This window comes from Eucyclogobius newberryi, unplaced genomic scaffold (assembly GCF_026437365.1).
Source record: "Eucyclogobius newberryi isolate DKJ021-1_F unplaced genomic scaffold, fEucNew1.0.hap1 SCAF_19, whole genome shotgun sequence".
NCBI lineage: Eukaryota > Metazoa > Chordata > Actinopteri > Gobiiformes > Gobiidae > Eucyclogobius > Eucyclogobius newberryi.
In genome coordinates this window covers 3,137,540-3,152,973 of record NW_027315823.1, presented here as the reverse complement: position 1 = coordinate 3,152,973, position 15,434 = coordinate 3,137,540, and the positions used below count along the sequence as shown (strand labels likewise).

General features: G+C 46.1%; 1 protein-coding gene across 2 annotated transcripts; it reads right to left on the bottom strand.

The window, feature by feature from the left end:
* Positions 1-407: 407 nt before the first annotated feature.
* LOC140365176 (ubiquitin-conjugating enzyme E2 2-like) lies at positions 408-12,612 on the bottom strand. 2 transcript variants are annotated; one of them, XM_072451441.1, is made up of 8 exons: positions 12,234-12,612; positions 8,733-8,796; positions 6,953-6,984; positions 6,795-6,872; positions 3,995-4,100; positions 3,576-3,669; positions 2,426-2,476; positions 408-716 (listed from the first exon to the last, which is right to left on the bottom strand). In XM_072451441.1, the coding sequence occupies exons 1-7, from the start codon at positions 12,255-12,257 to the stop codon at positions 2,428-2,430; spliced, it is 447 nt and encodes a 148-aa protein (XP_072307542.1). In that variant the 5' UTR covers positions 12,258-12,612; the 3' UTR covers positions 408-716; positions 2,426-2,427. The 2 variants fall into 2 exon arrangements, with proteins under 2 accessions (XP_072307542.1, XP_072307544.1); XM_072451443.1 differs by lacking the exon at positions 2,426-2,476 and having other exon boundaries at positions 12,234-12,609.
* Between the last annotated feature and the right edge of the window lie 2,822 nt (positions 12,613-15,434).

Sequence of the window (15,434 nt, the reverse complement as noted above, 5' to 3'; positions counted from 1 at the left end):
TCTAATAAAGCCTAGAGGCGAGAGACATTCAGCGAATGGTTGAGGAATAGAACTGCTCCGAGCAGCAGTCGCACAGCACTCAACATGTCTAAAATGCAGGTTTGAAAGTGATTCTAAACCAACAAAAAACTGGAAACATCTTGGGAAATCTGAGTGAAGAGGTTATAGTTTTCCACTCTGTTGAAAGTGAAAGTAAAAACCACAAGAGTAAATGAACTGAGCAAACATCGTGTTAAAAAAGACAGACAAACATTCTCCAGGTCGTCTACATCATCTACATTTACAAAATGTGTTTTTCTTCAAATGTTGGAGCTGATTATGCGCTCGGGAAAGCGTAGTCTGAGTTCCCTGAGCACGAGTGAGCCAATAAAACCCCCATGATGCGCCAAATGAAACCAGGGAAGCCATTTTGGAGCCATTTTTTATTGAATGATAAAATCCTTGTGACAGCGGCTCGTCGACTAAAAACAAGAACAAAATTAAATAAACATGATTGTGAGACATGCAGCACGTGGGCGGGCTCCTGCGTGTTGGCACTAACACACCAAAAGTCCCCAAGAAAAGAAAAACCACACACTTCCAAAAAGCATTTCATCATCAGGACAACCCAGAGGTCAAAGGTCAACTCAAAAGGTGAAGAGGTGGGGATGAGGGAAGGGGCGGGGCATGTTCACATGGCGTATTTTTGGGTCCAGTCCTGAGCGGTCTTGTTGTATCTGAAAGAGGGAAAGAGACGGTTAGATTAGGGACCGGAGCGAGGACCCACGATGCCATGCTCCAAACACGAGTCCAAAGTGCTGCAACTTCAAAAGTACTTTACTCCTGTTTAAAGTATTTGGGAAGTGACTTTTCACGTATAATCTAAGCTCTGATATGAAGTTTGAGGGTACTGTCACTGCAAGGACAAAAACACATCTGAAGAAGCGGTGGAACAGATTTCATAAAGTAAACAAGGCTTTGTTAGTCTAGTCCAGGGGTGGGCAACCTACGGCCCGCAGGCAACATGTGGCCCGTTAGTCTTTATAATCCGGCCCGCCAAACATGCCATGTAATATTTTTTTTAAATGTCTTTTTTTGCCCTCATGCATCTGTCTGCACTTGTATCCTTAATACATAGGACGTGAAATGAATTAAATAATAGCTTCAAAAGCCTATATTTGACAGAAAAGTGATATTTTATTTGATATTAAATTTTGTTGATTTTTTCCTCTTTTTTTCACACCACTGATCGCAGGCCGGCCTTCGCTATTTGCCTGGATTCGAATATGGCCCTCGGAGGAAAATAATTGCCCACCCCTGGTCTAGTCAAAGTATTATTTCCATTGTACATCAAGACTTTTGAATAAATAAAATGTTAAAATTTGAACAAAGGCTTCTAAAGACTATTTTTCTATGTTTCCCTCGTCATGAAAGTCCAGAGAAGCTTCCGTTATTACTTCTCACAGTCACGGGGCAGAAAGGCTCCAGAATCTCTCCAAAAACGTCAAAACCGCTAAAGATTCGAGTCATTTGTTCTGATGTGAGTGGCGCGTATCAAACGAGTCATTTGTGCAGGCGAGAACAAACCATTCGCTGCACACTGGAGGCAGCCGCAGAGCACGTGACGCCCTCTAGGGGGCAGCAGTGAGTATGTGAGAGTCCATGCTCAGCCCAGAGTTCAGCCTCGACATGAGTCACGTTTCCACTGGCCTCGGCCCCTCAGAGTGACAGAGCGCTGCTGCGAGAGCTACCGCCCAAACTCATGTTTTATTCACAAATCAAGTCTAAACCTTTACCTCAATTATACTTTTTTTTAATCCTGAGCTTGATCAAAACAAAAAAGACGTTTCGTTCCGGTAATTCAGTTTTTGTGCGTGGACGATGTGGCTAACGCTAGCGTAAACGGGAACAGTTTTGCCTCATTTCTTTGACTTCTCTGCAAAGCCTCTACGCCGCGTTTCAACCTCTCTTCGTGTCATGCTAATGCTAATGCTAATGTCAGACGCATTATGACTTGGAAAAATCAGATTTTGGCTCTTGACAAAGGGAGTGTCGTGCGACGATAAACAGGAAACGTCTGCTGCTAACGTGCTTTGCTAGCTTTGTGTTGCTAAGGCTTGACGCGTAAGTTAGCATCAGTGGAAATACAGCGCTTTAGCATGAGATCAAGTCAGAGTTAAGATAAGATAAGATATTCCTTTAAAGACAAAGATTCTTTTTGTCATCTCTCTTTTCCTTCACCTACTCAAAAGCGTCCCATGAGCCAAAAGGGACCCGAATCTCTTAGGACGCTAGACCTCGCAGGGGTTCGGACCTCGCAGGGGTTCGGACCTCGCAGGGGTTCGGACGGCTCAAACGTCACTTTTGGACCGTGCCATCCCACTCGGAACAGGACCAGTGGAAAGGTGGACGTTTGAAGGACTTCCACATGAACACCGTCTCTTACCCTCACAGCATGGCGTACTTCTCTGTCCACTCCCTGGCTAGTCTGTTGTACCTACAGTTTACAACCACTTTAGTTTGACAACATTCACAAGTTCATTCAGACCACGAGCTACATTTAACTAAAGCATCAGTAAAAACCTAGCTTTCAAATTTTGGATCACTAAAGATCATTTTAGTTTTTAAATACCTGTGTATTATTGACCTGCATTGAATCATTTTGTTTGGAGTCGATAGTCCAGAGAATCTTTACCACGATCAAAATACAACTACAATTACTTTTATAAGTTGGTGTTTTCCCTCGATGGTCCAGAGTTGTAGATGATACAATTAAAACTTCCTACAATAGAACACTGTTTTTAGAAAAAGACGTTATGATATTTATTCTACTGAGTAAGTCCCGCCCTCCCGATGATCCGGTTAGAATCCATCCTTAAACAAATGCTGCGTCTTTAACTCTTTCAAACCTCTCACATCTCTTCTCCTGCTCTGAATCTTCTCCTCACTGTCTTGGATAAATGGTTTGTGTCTTTAAGATGAAGATGCACGACGCTCTGTGGTCCTGAACTCCAGTGTCTTCTGTGCTGAGAAAGCCTCTGGTGCAGTGCCCGTTTAGTCTCACTATGTGGCGCTCTTTACACCTTTCTTCACTGCATTGGACAGAATACACTACATTGCTCTGTTTTTGTGTAGGCAGCTTGTCTTTAGGGTGAACCAAGTTTTGTCTTAAAGTTTTGCTTTCTAATAAGAAATGGGAATGTTTTGCCGTCTAAAAATCGTTTGTTGTTTTTCAGACAGTCCAGACACATATTGGTTCTGTTTCCCTTTTGCCTGGTTTCTGGCTCGTTTATCTTTGTTAAGAGTCCAAGCATCCACAGGCTGAGAGATCTTTTCAGACTTGTTTTCCCCTCCGAGCTGGTGGGCACCTCCTGGACTCTGTTGTAGTGTCCTGATCCCTCAAAGAGCAGCTACTGATCCATGTGGAGGTGTCTTCTATTGGAGCGTCTCATCCTCTGATCGTGGAACAATCCAGAATGTTCTCCCGAGCGTCTTGTAAACCTGATGTGTGGGTCCCACCTAACTTTTCCTACAATACCCGCTCCCCGCCCCCCGCCCAATTTGACCTATGGGATCGTGTAGGTAAATACGCTCACCTAGCAGGGTCAGTTTTGTAGATGCGGGCGATCTCGGGCACTAGAGGGTCATCGGGGTTGGGGTCACATAACAGAGAACAGATGGACAATAGGACTGCGGAAAAACACACAAAACAGCTCGTTACAGAGAAAGGTTTAGTTTAGCGAGTTCAACATGATTTGTTTTCTTCTTGGCCTTTAAACGTGCTCTTCAGTGACTTTACTTTGGCATCTCGTGTTTCAGAATGCACATTTTTTCTTTACAAAAACTAAATCACGCACGTCACTGTGGCTCCATCTACTGTCAGCAGAGAGAATTACAGCAGTGAGAGAAACAGCACATGCCCGACATTCCGATGTACGCACACAACTTGAACACATCACAGGAGACATATTTGGGGTGTGGGATGGTGGTGGTGGTGGGGGGGGGGTAAGTGCACCTTTTGAGACTGTTAGTGCTGGAGACCACTGCGATCTCAAAATGTCCAGACAGATGCTGCCGTTACTGTTGATGTTGGGGTGGTAAATTCTGGTCGTGAATGCCACCTGAAAACACAAGCACAAACTTTACCTCACGTGCGCTTTTATCCACAAACTCAATATTACACACCGTAAACTAACCGTGTTTATCAGCGCTAAACACAATCCATGTCTGAAACATCACAAGAACTCATCAGCCCCATGTGGATGTGGATTTAAGGCCCGTTAGTGAATAAACTGAGTCACAGTTTCAGCGAGTGTAGGTTTATAGTTACAGAACTCACAGACGCACACGGACAGACACACACACACAGACAGCAAGAGCCACACCTTTACAATTGGCCGTGTGTCGCAGCTTTGACAGGAGACTATAAACCAGCCTCGAGTCTTCACATCAATCTGCTGTAACTGCAGGAGTCAGACGTGAGCCAAGGAGCTGAAGCTGCCTCTGCGTTTTGTTGCGCTTTGTTTTGTCTGTTCGTAAATTGTGTGTCCGCTCATACATCTGTGAAGAGCTCTCATCAGTCAAACAGGTCTGTGGACCACAACAACCTGGCTCTCCACTTCATCCTGCAGCATCTGGACTCCCTGGGAACCCATGTCAGGATCCATCCTCCTGCTCTGCTCCAGGACTGCTGACCTGCAGGTGGAGCACTGACTCCACCTGCAGGTGGAGCACTGACTCCACCTGCAGGTGGAGCACTGACTTCCTGACGGATCGGAGTCAGTGCTGGGAAAGAATGTCTCAGACACTGGGACCATCAGCTCCTCATCAAGAAGGTCCAGCAGAGGATGTACTTCCTGCAGCAGCTGAGCCAAGCTGCCAGCGGAGATGATGATGCAGTTCTACACGGCCATCATTGAGTCCACCCTCACCTCCTCCATCACCTCCTCCATCACCGTGTGGTACGCTGGAGCCACAGCCAGGGACAAACAGAGACTACAGCGCCCTCTGCTGAGAAGGTGATCGGCTGCAGACTTCCATATCTGCAGGACCTGTACGTCTTCAGGACTCTGGGACGTGCGAGTCGGATCGCAGTCAGGCAGGAGGCCACTCCCCTCAGGCAGGAGGCCACTCCCCTCAGGCAGGAGGCCACTCCCCTCAGGCAGGAGGCCACTCCCCTCAGGCAGGAGGCCACTCCCCTCGGGCAGGAGGCCACACCCCTCGGGCAGGAGGCCACTTCCCTCGGGCAGGAGGCCACTCCCCTCAGGCAGGAGGCCACTCCCCTCAGGCAGGAGGCCACTCCCCTCAGGCAGGAGGCCACGGTCCATAGGCAGGAGGCCACTCCCCTCAGGCAGGAGGCCACACCCCTCAGGCAGGAGGCCACACCCCTCAGGCAGGAGGCCACTCCCCTCGGGCAGGAGGCCACTCCCCTCAGGCAGGAGGCCACACCCCTCAGGCAGGAGGCCACACCCCTCAGGCAGGAGGCCACTCCCCTCGGGCAGGAGGCCACTCCCCTCAGGCAGGAGGCCACGGTCCATCCGGACCAGAACCTTCCGCCACAAGAACAATTGTGATTTATTTAAATCTGATTTTTTTATGTGGTTGTTCACATTAAACTTGTGTTTGTGTCTGGTGTGAGCTGAATGCAGCTGGACGTGCCCCGCCCTCACACAGAAGAATACTCAAATACTGCCAGATCATGGTACAAACTCTGTATTTTTGCCTGAATAAGTGTGTCACTCTCATGTTTATGGATTAGTTCACAAACTTCTTCCACTGACAGGAAATGTTGCCTATTGATGACATTTAGGTTGGATAAACGAGACCCGAGCTCAGACTGAAGTCGCATTCGAAAAGTACAGATCGGATTCATTTCTGCCTTGAAAAAATCTGAATTGACCTGCAGTGTGAACAAAGCCCATGAGTGGCCTTTTGGTGGCGTTTGTCCCTCAGAACAGTTCCATGTTCCTGTGCATCTGCATCATCATCATCCTCCTCCTCATCATCATGTGAGGGTGAGGCAGATTCAGACGGTCTAAATGTGGGGACTCTGCGTACAGCGCCACACGCAGTCTTGCTACATGTATTACACAAAACATGGCATGTGCAGAACAGTTGTAAAATGTCAACAGAAACATGGCAGAGATGTGGGCGTCAAATCCACATGGAAAGAGGAGATGACTTTCAGGTGTTTTTACTGTGCCTTGTTTGGGCTCATGTAGACATATGTTCAAATACGAACTCTGCTGTTCTTTAAGTATTTACATACTTTTCCCCTGCACCACTACTTTTCTGACCTTTTGGGTCAGTACCAAAGGGGACCTGGACTCTTGGTGCGTGTGAACAAGGAAACTGAAGTAGCACAACTCTATAGTACACACAAGGCTCCACAGAGCGCTGAGGGTCATCAGGTCATTCTGCCTCCTGAACTCATGCAGTGGGAGAGATTCTGCCGTGAACATCACATAAAGGTCCTTTAAACAGAAGACTCCTTCCTGGGACACAGCTGCACTCCTGTGAACTTAACTGTACATTTTGTGTACGTACCAAGCCTACATTTGTCTTATTAGTAACTTGGAATTGTTTTCTTTAATAAGATAAGCCTTTATTTGTCCCACAATGGGGAAATTCTAGTGCCTTAGTTGATATATTTTGCCTCATTATTGTTCATTGTTGTAAGTTGCACTGAATCGTTCCAGTGTCAATAAACCTTTTCTGCTCCGTGTGATGACACATGCTTTAGATGGAGTGTATTTGTGGATAGGCCTGAGCTGTGCTCTATGTAGACAGGACTGAGTCAGGGCTAAAGGGCTGACCTTGGGTGGTTTGAAGGGGTAGTCTGTGGGGAAATGAATGGTGAGGAAGAAGACCCCTCCTTGATATGGACTGTCCGGCTGCAACACAGAAAAGAACCCTTTAGTTTGAGTCCAACAGCTACAAAGTGAAAAGGTTCCTCAGATAAAGTGATACTTACAGGGCCCATTATAGTGGCCTGCCAATGAAACACTGGAGGGACAGGGAAGCACATTAGAGAGCACATCAGAGAACACTAGAGTGCACATCAGAGTGCACATCAGAGAGAACACTAGAGTGCACATCAGAGAGAACACTAGAGTGCACATCAGAGAGAACACTAGAGTGCACATCATAGAGAACACTAGAGTGCACATCAGAGAGAACACTAGAGTGCACATCAGAGAGAACACTAGAGTGCACATCAGAGAGAACACTAGAGTGCACATCAGAGAGAACACTAGAGTGCACATCAGAGAGAACACTAGAGTGCACATTAGAGAACACTAGAGTGCACGTTAGAGAGCACATTAGAGAACACTAGAGAGCACATTAAAGAGCACTAGAGTGCACATCAGAGAGAACACTAGAGTGCACATCAGAGAGAACACTAGAGTGCACATCAGAGAGAACACTAGAGTGCACATCAGAGAGAACACTAGAGTGCACATCAGAGAGAACACTAGAGTGCACATCAGAGAGAACACTAGAGTGCACATCAGAGAGAACACTAGAGTGCACATCAGAGAGAACACTAGAGTGCACATCAGAGAGAACACTAGAGTGCACATTAGAGAACACTAGAGTGCACGTTAGAGAGCACATTAGAGAACACTAGAGTGCACATCAGAGAGAACACTAGAGTGCACGTTAGAGAGCACATTAGAGAACACTAGAGAGCACATTAAAGAGCACTAGAGTGCACATCAGAGAGAACACTAGAGTGCACATCAGAGAGAACACTAGAGTGCACATCAGAGAGAACACTAGAGTGCACATCAGAGAGAACACTAGAGTGCACATCAGAGAACACTAGAGTGCACGTTAGAGAGCACATTAGAGAACACTAGAGTGCACGTTAGAGAGCACATTAGAGAACACTAGAGTGCACGTTAGAGAGAACACTAGAGTGCACATTAGAGAACACATTAGAGAGCACTAGAGTGCACATCAGAGAGAACACTAGAGTGCACATTAGAGCACATTAGAGAACACTAGAGTGCACGTTAGAGAGCACATTAGAGAACACTAGAGTGCACATCAGAGAGAACACTAGAGTGCACGTTAGAGAGCACATTAGAGAACACTAGAGAGCACATTAAAGAGCACTAGAGTGCACATCAGAGAGAACACTAGAGTGCACATCAGAGAGTACACTAGAGTGCACCTCAGAGAGAACACTAGAGTGCACATCAGAGAACACTAGAGTGCACATCAGAGAACACTAGAGTGCACATCAGAGAACACTAGAGTGCACATCAGAGAACACTAGAGTGCACGTTAGAGAGCACACTAGAGTGCACACTAGAGAAATTAGAAAATTAATAAAATAATAATAATAATTAGAGAACATTAGAAAATAAGCTAGCTAAGAGCTGCACAGCTGCAGCAACAACAACAGAGAAACTACTTTTAGTCTCCATTTTACTGTATAAATCTATATTGAGCAAAACAAAAACTCAAAATGGGTGAAACAAAAGCTGCTGTTGGGACATTTCGAGCACGGAGCCATGGCAGTGGATAACCTCTCGTCTCAATGACAAATAATATATTACTACTGCTACTTTTACTATATAATCATGTTATCGTGAGCGGCCTGCTTCCATCTCTGCTCCTGGCATCCTAAAAACCCTCAGGACTCTCATCGTCAGTGACACCAGATGACTGTATCACAGCCGTGCTCGAGGGTCCTGGAGGGGCTCAGGGCAGTGTTATGACTTTGGTCCGGAAACAAATCTTACTGTCTTCTCCCACTGGTCCGGCAGAGCACTGAGCGGGAGGGTCTTTCGACAGGTCCGTTAGCTCCTAAGGACACAAAAAATAGCTTCAGTTAGATTTGAATGCTCCTTTAGTTCAGGTTTCCAGGACAATTAAAGTGAATTACAGTAAACCAGAACAAACCAAGGACCGTCTCTGGGTTGAATCAGCGCTAAAACAAGGCTAAAGAGGACCAAACAAGACCAAACAGGACTCAACACCAGGAAAAGGTAAGAGCAGACTAATTCAAAGTAGGACGCACACGATATGACAGGGGTCTAGTTTCTTAATTGTAGTACAGTTACAGTCAGGGCTGGTCTTGATTTAGTCCTGGACCAGACTTTGTGGACTCAGCACTGGGATATATTTGTATCAAGACAAGACCCAGACCCAGTTTAGACTTGGTTTAGACTTTCACACATGGGTATGTAGACCATAGCATCGACTTTCATCTCAGAGAGGCCACACGAGCACCAGTGTGGACCGCTACAGGACCTGGTTTAATATCCCAGATTAGTCCTGATGCAGATCCAACCCTAGCACTGGCACTTAAAGGCCACTACTTCCCCCCCCCACGCTTTGAACCTTGCGCTCATTACAACGGTGCCTCTAATTTATAGATTTTAACCAGCCAATGGCCACCGGGGGGCGCTCAAGCAGGAAGCACAAGCGTTTGACACACTGTCGAAGACGACGTCAGGGGTCACTGTATTTTAAGTCTCAAAATGCTGTGTTTTATTACAATCAGACTCATATTCAGGTAAAAATTAGTCTAATGAGGAAGTGACTCTAGACATGGCAGAATACAGACACACGAAGGGCGCACATGCGATATACGCATCTGCAGTTTAGAAGCTGCTGCATTAAATGAGACTTTCTTGGCCAAAAGACAACATGTGCATCACTACATGGACCATATTTCTGTGTAAATACGAGCTCGGGAGCAGATGAACCAGATGTGAAGAACCAGATGTGAAGACACAGATAAATCAGCTCACACAGAGTCATCAAGGACAGAGGGGACAGGGAGGGACCTTTTATTACAATCCAATTCAAATTCACTTATCTAAACCTGCAGCTCAGTGGATTTCCGGTGAACCGAAGGAGACCCCAGTTCAAAATGCGCATCACTACCATTAGGCCGCAGTAATTTCATTACTTGGTTAATGGATTTTTAAATGAAATGTATTGAACAGGCGGACGACATAAATATTAATTCCATTTCAAAAGATTTTTTCTTCCGGGTTTGCCCAAAACGGACCACGGGAGGGACGCGGCGTGCAGGTGAGTAACAGTAGTTTTTGCGTGTTTTGCATTGGTAGAACCGACACTTCTAGGTGTGCACCGGCAAAACGCGCTGGAGAAAATGTGGTAAACGGGTTTAAAATGTGTATTTGCGATATAAAGGCGCGCAGCGGACAGGAAAACGGACGCGTGCTCTCTCGCTGGGACCGCGCACTAGACGGCAGCGCTCCATCACAACAATGCTTTCCTAAATAAATGACTCCCGCAGGATTTTGACGAAAAATTGCTTCACGCGCTCTTATCTTATGACTTAATACTGCTTTTTATATCTCATTTAATCCCATTTTGCGTCGTCTGCGGAACTTTATTTTAAAAAATTGATGATTTATTTTATTTATATTGTAGAAATCATCTAAGTGCGGCGGATCCGTAAACCAAGTAATAAAATAGCCGCAGCCTTAGTATTTGTGTAAACATCTCATGTTATGACCTTGTATATGGACAAGTTCAATTTTCTTCATTAATTTTGTGTGCACAGCTTTTATTCAGGAGTGCTGTATAACTCTGAAAGTACGGTACTTTAGAGTCGAGTACTGGTGGTAAATCTGGTTTAGGTGTGGTCCAGCCTCATCCTGGTTTACGTTTCATAAAAAGCTGAACTCTAACTTTCTGGTTTCCATGGAGATGTGCCCCAGTATTAAACAAGCGTGCAAAGGTCGTCATTATTCAGCCTAAAGTGAAAAGTTAGTTTGTGATTTTTACTTCAACTATGATTTAAGAATTGAAATATCGGTATCGGCAAATATCGGTTTCAGCCACAGCAGCAAGACAAATATCTAACCCTTTTCTCACCGACATCCTTAAGAATGATCATTTATATATAATAACGAGTGTCTATGCAAAGACCAAAGCGCACAAGAGCAGGAAACTCACTGCCCACTGAATTTAAGAGCATGTTTGAGTTCTAAATGTTTCACCTCTCGACTTAAGTGTTGGCTGAAAATGAATCTAAACTGTAGTCATCTTTAAATAAACAAAGAATAAATGAGAGAACGCTGTGGGGGTCAGTTATCGGTTCAGCCAATGACCTGCTCGGCCCTTTCATTACGTCACTAGACTATTTACTGACCGGTCTTGACCCAGAACATAATTTTAAGCTGTTAAGCATCCCTCGCTACAGGTCAGATCTGTGGAGAGGCAAGTCTGCTGCTCACAGTCAGGACACATGTTTTTCGAGGTCATTTTGACCCATGAAAACATCAGTAATTCAATAAATGCCAGATCAAGACCGTAAACACCATAGAGCGGAACATTTTAGGTAAAGCAGTGAGATCGCCATGGGGACAAGCAGGTGACCGGCCTGAAAAGTGACATAATGTACCTTTAAACAGGTTCATTCTTGGTTAAGCTTATGACTGGCTTTCACTTTTGTTCTGGTTTAAACTAGTTCCTGTTGTGTCAAACGACATGTTGGAAAAGAAGTCTGCAATGTTCATTCATGTAACCAACACTTGTTATTTCAAAACCACAAAACATTAGCCATTTCGTCATGCAAAAACATTAGCGCAGATGACTTTGCATTTAAGATTCATTTTAGAACGTGGCTAGTTGATTTTCTATAATGGACAAGTCTAAAAACCCTGATTCGTTCAGGAGTGACCGGTCCAGAAAAGGGTTCTACATCCCGGGCCGGCCAGTGTCTGAACCCAAATCAAGAGCAAATGTAGGTTGAGACACATGTTCAGTAGCTCCAGGACAGTTTTAAACACGTTTTCATCAGCTCCAGGACAGTTTTAAACGCGTTTTCATCAGCTCCAGGACAGTTTTAAACGCGTTTTCATCAGCTCCAGGACAGTTTTACACACGTTTTACAAACACACGGCCTCGGATCGCACTACTTGTTTAGCCCGTGTGCAATAACGCGTACGACTGAAGGGAAACGACGACAAATGTCCTTTCATGGCCGAATCATTTCACCCACGGATAAACTGTGAAAACGGTTATTTATTTAACTTAGTATACTCCTATATTGACCGAAAATGCATCTTCTTATTCTAGCTTTTAACGCCGTTGAAAACACCTGCTGCTAATGCTCAGTCCATAGCATGATTCCCCAGTTCCGCGGCGGTGACACGGAGCTAAGCTAACGCGGCTAACGCTCATAACACGGCCCGGATCGGCGGGGAAACGGGCGAAACGCGGGGGCGTCGTGTCGTGTGCGGGCGGCCGGGCGTGTTTACCTTGGAAATCCGCTTTAAAGCCATTGTTTCTGCGCCGAGGGACCGGCTGTCGTGGAGGAGCAGGCGGAGAAGGAGGAGGAGGAGGCCAGGCCGGGGAGACAGCGGAGCTAACGGGCTAACAACACTAGCATGGGACTGTGCTAACTGTGCTAAAGTGAACGCTGGCGGAGAGGAAGACGGTGCGAGTCGTGTGCGGGTTTCGGGCGGATTGTGGCGGTGGAAGAACACAAAGCCCGAGCTCCGGGTTTGATCAGGGGCAAGAATCAGGACGCTGACCGACGAAACGGGCTCAAAATGTCCTCCGGTACCGACAATCACCGAGCAGCTGTCACACACGGAGCCAGCAGAGGTCTCACTCTGACGGGGAATCTGAGCGCAGAGCGTGGGGGGAGCGGCGGACAGACGTCTCACTCCGTGCCTGCTCTGCCCACCGTGGTCCACACAAACCAGGACAAAAACACACAAGACAAAGTGGAAATTATTAGACATCAGACAAAACACTCCAAACCAATACTTGTATTATTCAATCAATAAGCATGTGTACCTTCAGTAAAAAGTAGTTATAGCTTGGGCCAGAGCGTTTCAAACTTTTGTTTAGCGCGCCCCCTGGAGAGATAAAGGAAAGTATTCACACCCCCACAGCCTCTGGAACAGCGCAGAATTGGCGCTTCACTGCTGTAAATATGGTGTTTCAAAGAGAAGACGCACTTGCGTTACTTCTCGTCACTGTGGTACTGTGACTTCTGTACCACTGCGGCGCGGCGCTGACTCGTACGGCTGTGCTTATGTTTCATTGTCTTCAAAGCCCATGGGATCATAGCGGAAAGGAATCAAATGGACACGCATTCTTTTTGCGTATGCTTTATACCGTCACATGAGCGCTCAGGAGCAGAACAAGTTCAAAAGTTTGTTTCTAAAACGGGAGTGTAGCGTTGTCGGGTTGAGAAGGCCAGAACTGATGGTTAAATAAGTCTTTATTGTTTCTATTCCGTGTCATTTAACCAGGCAAGAACAAATAAAGAATAATTACCATTTTGTCCATATAATCAATGTTACTAGCCCATTACATTAGCATAACTGTTTTCCATACCAGTATCATTTGTTCAATAAATATTGTTCAATAAAACATTAATTCATTTTACAATTCTTGTTCCCCTGTTGAACGTAGCTTGATCTTTGTCGGGTTTTTATAAGTTTCACCAAGTTTTCACTGTTAACTGTAGCTTACTTTAATTTGCGTCTTTTATTTTGTTCTTTTTAGTTGATTTTTTTCACTGTTACTTCCGGTCAATTAGGAAGTTACCAAAATAAAAGCAAACCTTATCAATTTACCTTCACAGGGAGGGAGACAAGCGCAACGAGAACCAGGACAGAGGTGTGTGTGGCGGGACAGAGGAAAGACAGAGGACGGACAGAGGAGAGACAGAGGAGAGACAGAGGAAAGACAGAGGAAGGACAGAGGAGGGACAGAGGAAAGACAGAGGAAGGACAGAGGAGGGACAGAGGAAAGACACAGGTAGGACAGAGGAGAGACAGAGGAGTGACAGAGGAGAGACAGAGGAAAGACAGAGGAAGGACAGAGGAGAGACAGAGGAGGGACAGAGGAGGGACAGAGGAAAGACACAGGTAGGACAGAGGAGGGACAGAGGAGAGACAGAGGAAGGACAGACTAGGGACAGAGGAGAGACAAAGGAGGGACAGAGGAGAGACAGAAGAGAGACAGAAGAGAGACAGAGGAGGGACAGAGGAAAGACAGAGGAGGGACAGAAGAGAGACAGAGGCAGATGTCTGTGAGGGGCACAGAGACAGGCTGACCCACCTCTGCCGTGTTGGCACTGGACTCGAGTCCAGCTACAGATATAAACGCGGGTGGGCGTGCGGGCAGGTGTGCGTGCGGGCAGGTGGGCAGGTGGGCAGGTGGGCGTGCGGGCAGTTGAGCGTGTGGGCAGGTGGGCGTGCGGGCAGGTGTGCGTGCGGGCAGGTGGGCAGGTGGGCAGGTGGGCGTGCGGGCAGTTGAGCGTGTGGGCAGGTGGGCGTGCGGGCAGGTGGGCGTGCGGGCAGTTGAGCGTGTGGGCAGGTGGGCGTGCGGGCAGGTGGGCGTGCGGGCAGTTGAGCGTGTGGGCAGGTGGGCGTGCGGGCAGGTGGGCGTGCGGGCAGTTGAGCGTGTGGGCAGGTGGGCGTGCGGGCAGGTGGGCGTGAACAGGTTAAATACATTCACAGACTGACAAACTTATGAAACACAGAACAATATTTAGGTTGTCCCTAACGCTAGTTGTGGTGCTAATATAGCTCTGAATGTTTTCTGTAAAATGTATGTTAGAATTTTGATTATGGCCCAGTTAGAGAAGACTTTGAATATGAAATAATGGGATTTCAGAGTCGATTTTATAATGTTAGTGTTTGTTTTCAAAGCGCTTCACGCTCTGGGCCCCTGCGCTGGTGGAAGTTTGTCAGTCTGTGAATGTTAAATGAATGAATATAAGTGTTAATGATATGTGTAGTTGGCCTGTATAAGAGTTTTCTTAACTTTTTCATTGGCCAGACTTGTTTGCATGGAGATAGATCAGTTTAATGCAATACTGTGAAACATTCTTTGCCTGGAAAGTCCAGAATCATTTTTTTTACAGGGGTGAAAAAATGGCAGATTAATGAGCGAAGCAGAAAACACTGTTAATCAGATCCTGAGGTGAGAGAAGTTTGAAAAATAAATAAAGTAAAACCGTAAAGAATTAAAGTGTATATTCTGGATCCCAGACAAAAAACATTCTTGGCAAAGCATTAAGCTGCTGCACGACAAACCATTCACCAAAAAAGTTACATAGTGCACCTTTAACATTTTGTGTTTAATTTCTCAATCTGCTAATCCAATCAGAAAGCAGAATTAAATCCTTTGGGTTAAGTCCTATGACTAAAACCCAAAAGCTGTAAGATGTCTGGTCTTCAGATGTGACAGTGATCTCCAAACACTGCTCTCCTGATCTGGAATATCTTTTCATCAACTGGTCGTGGTTTACATCCCGCCGAGCGTGAACGTGCAGGAGGCACAGGGCGCTCGAGGACCTGGTTCTGAGTGTGGAGCGGACCTTCCTGGACTCTTTGTGTTTTATCCTGGGCAATTTTAACAAGGGGAATCTCAGCCACAAAGTACAGACAGTTTATTAAAGTCCCGACCAGAGAGCAGAACACACTGGATCACAGCTA

Bases quoted from the DNA above. Each gene is read 5' to 3' on its own strand.
- LOC140365176 (XM_072451441.1), bottom strand. From the start codon at position 12,257: ATGGCTTTAAAGCGGATTTCCAAG. The intron at 8,797-12,233 runs GTAAACACGCCC...TTGTGTCCTTAG, and splicing joins CTTTAAAGCGGATTTCCAAG to GAGCTAACGGACCTGTCGAA. The intron at 3,670-3,994 runs GTGCACTTACCC...GTTTTTCCGCAG, and splicing joins AGCACTAACAGTCTCAAAAG to TCCTATTGTCCATCTGTTCT.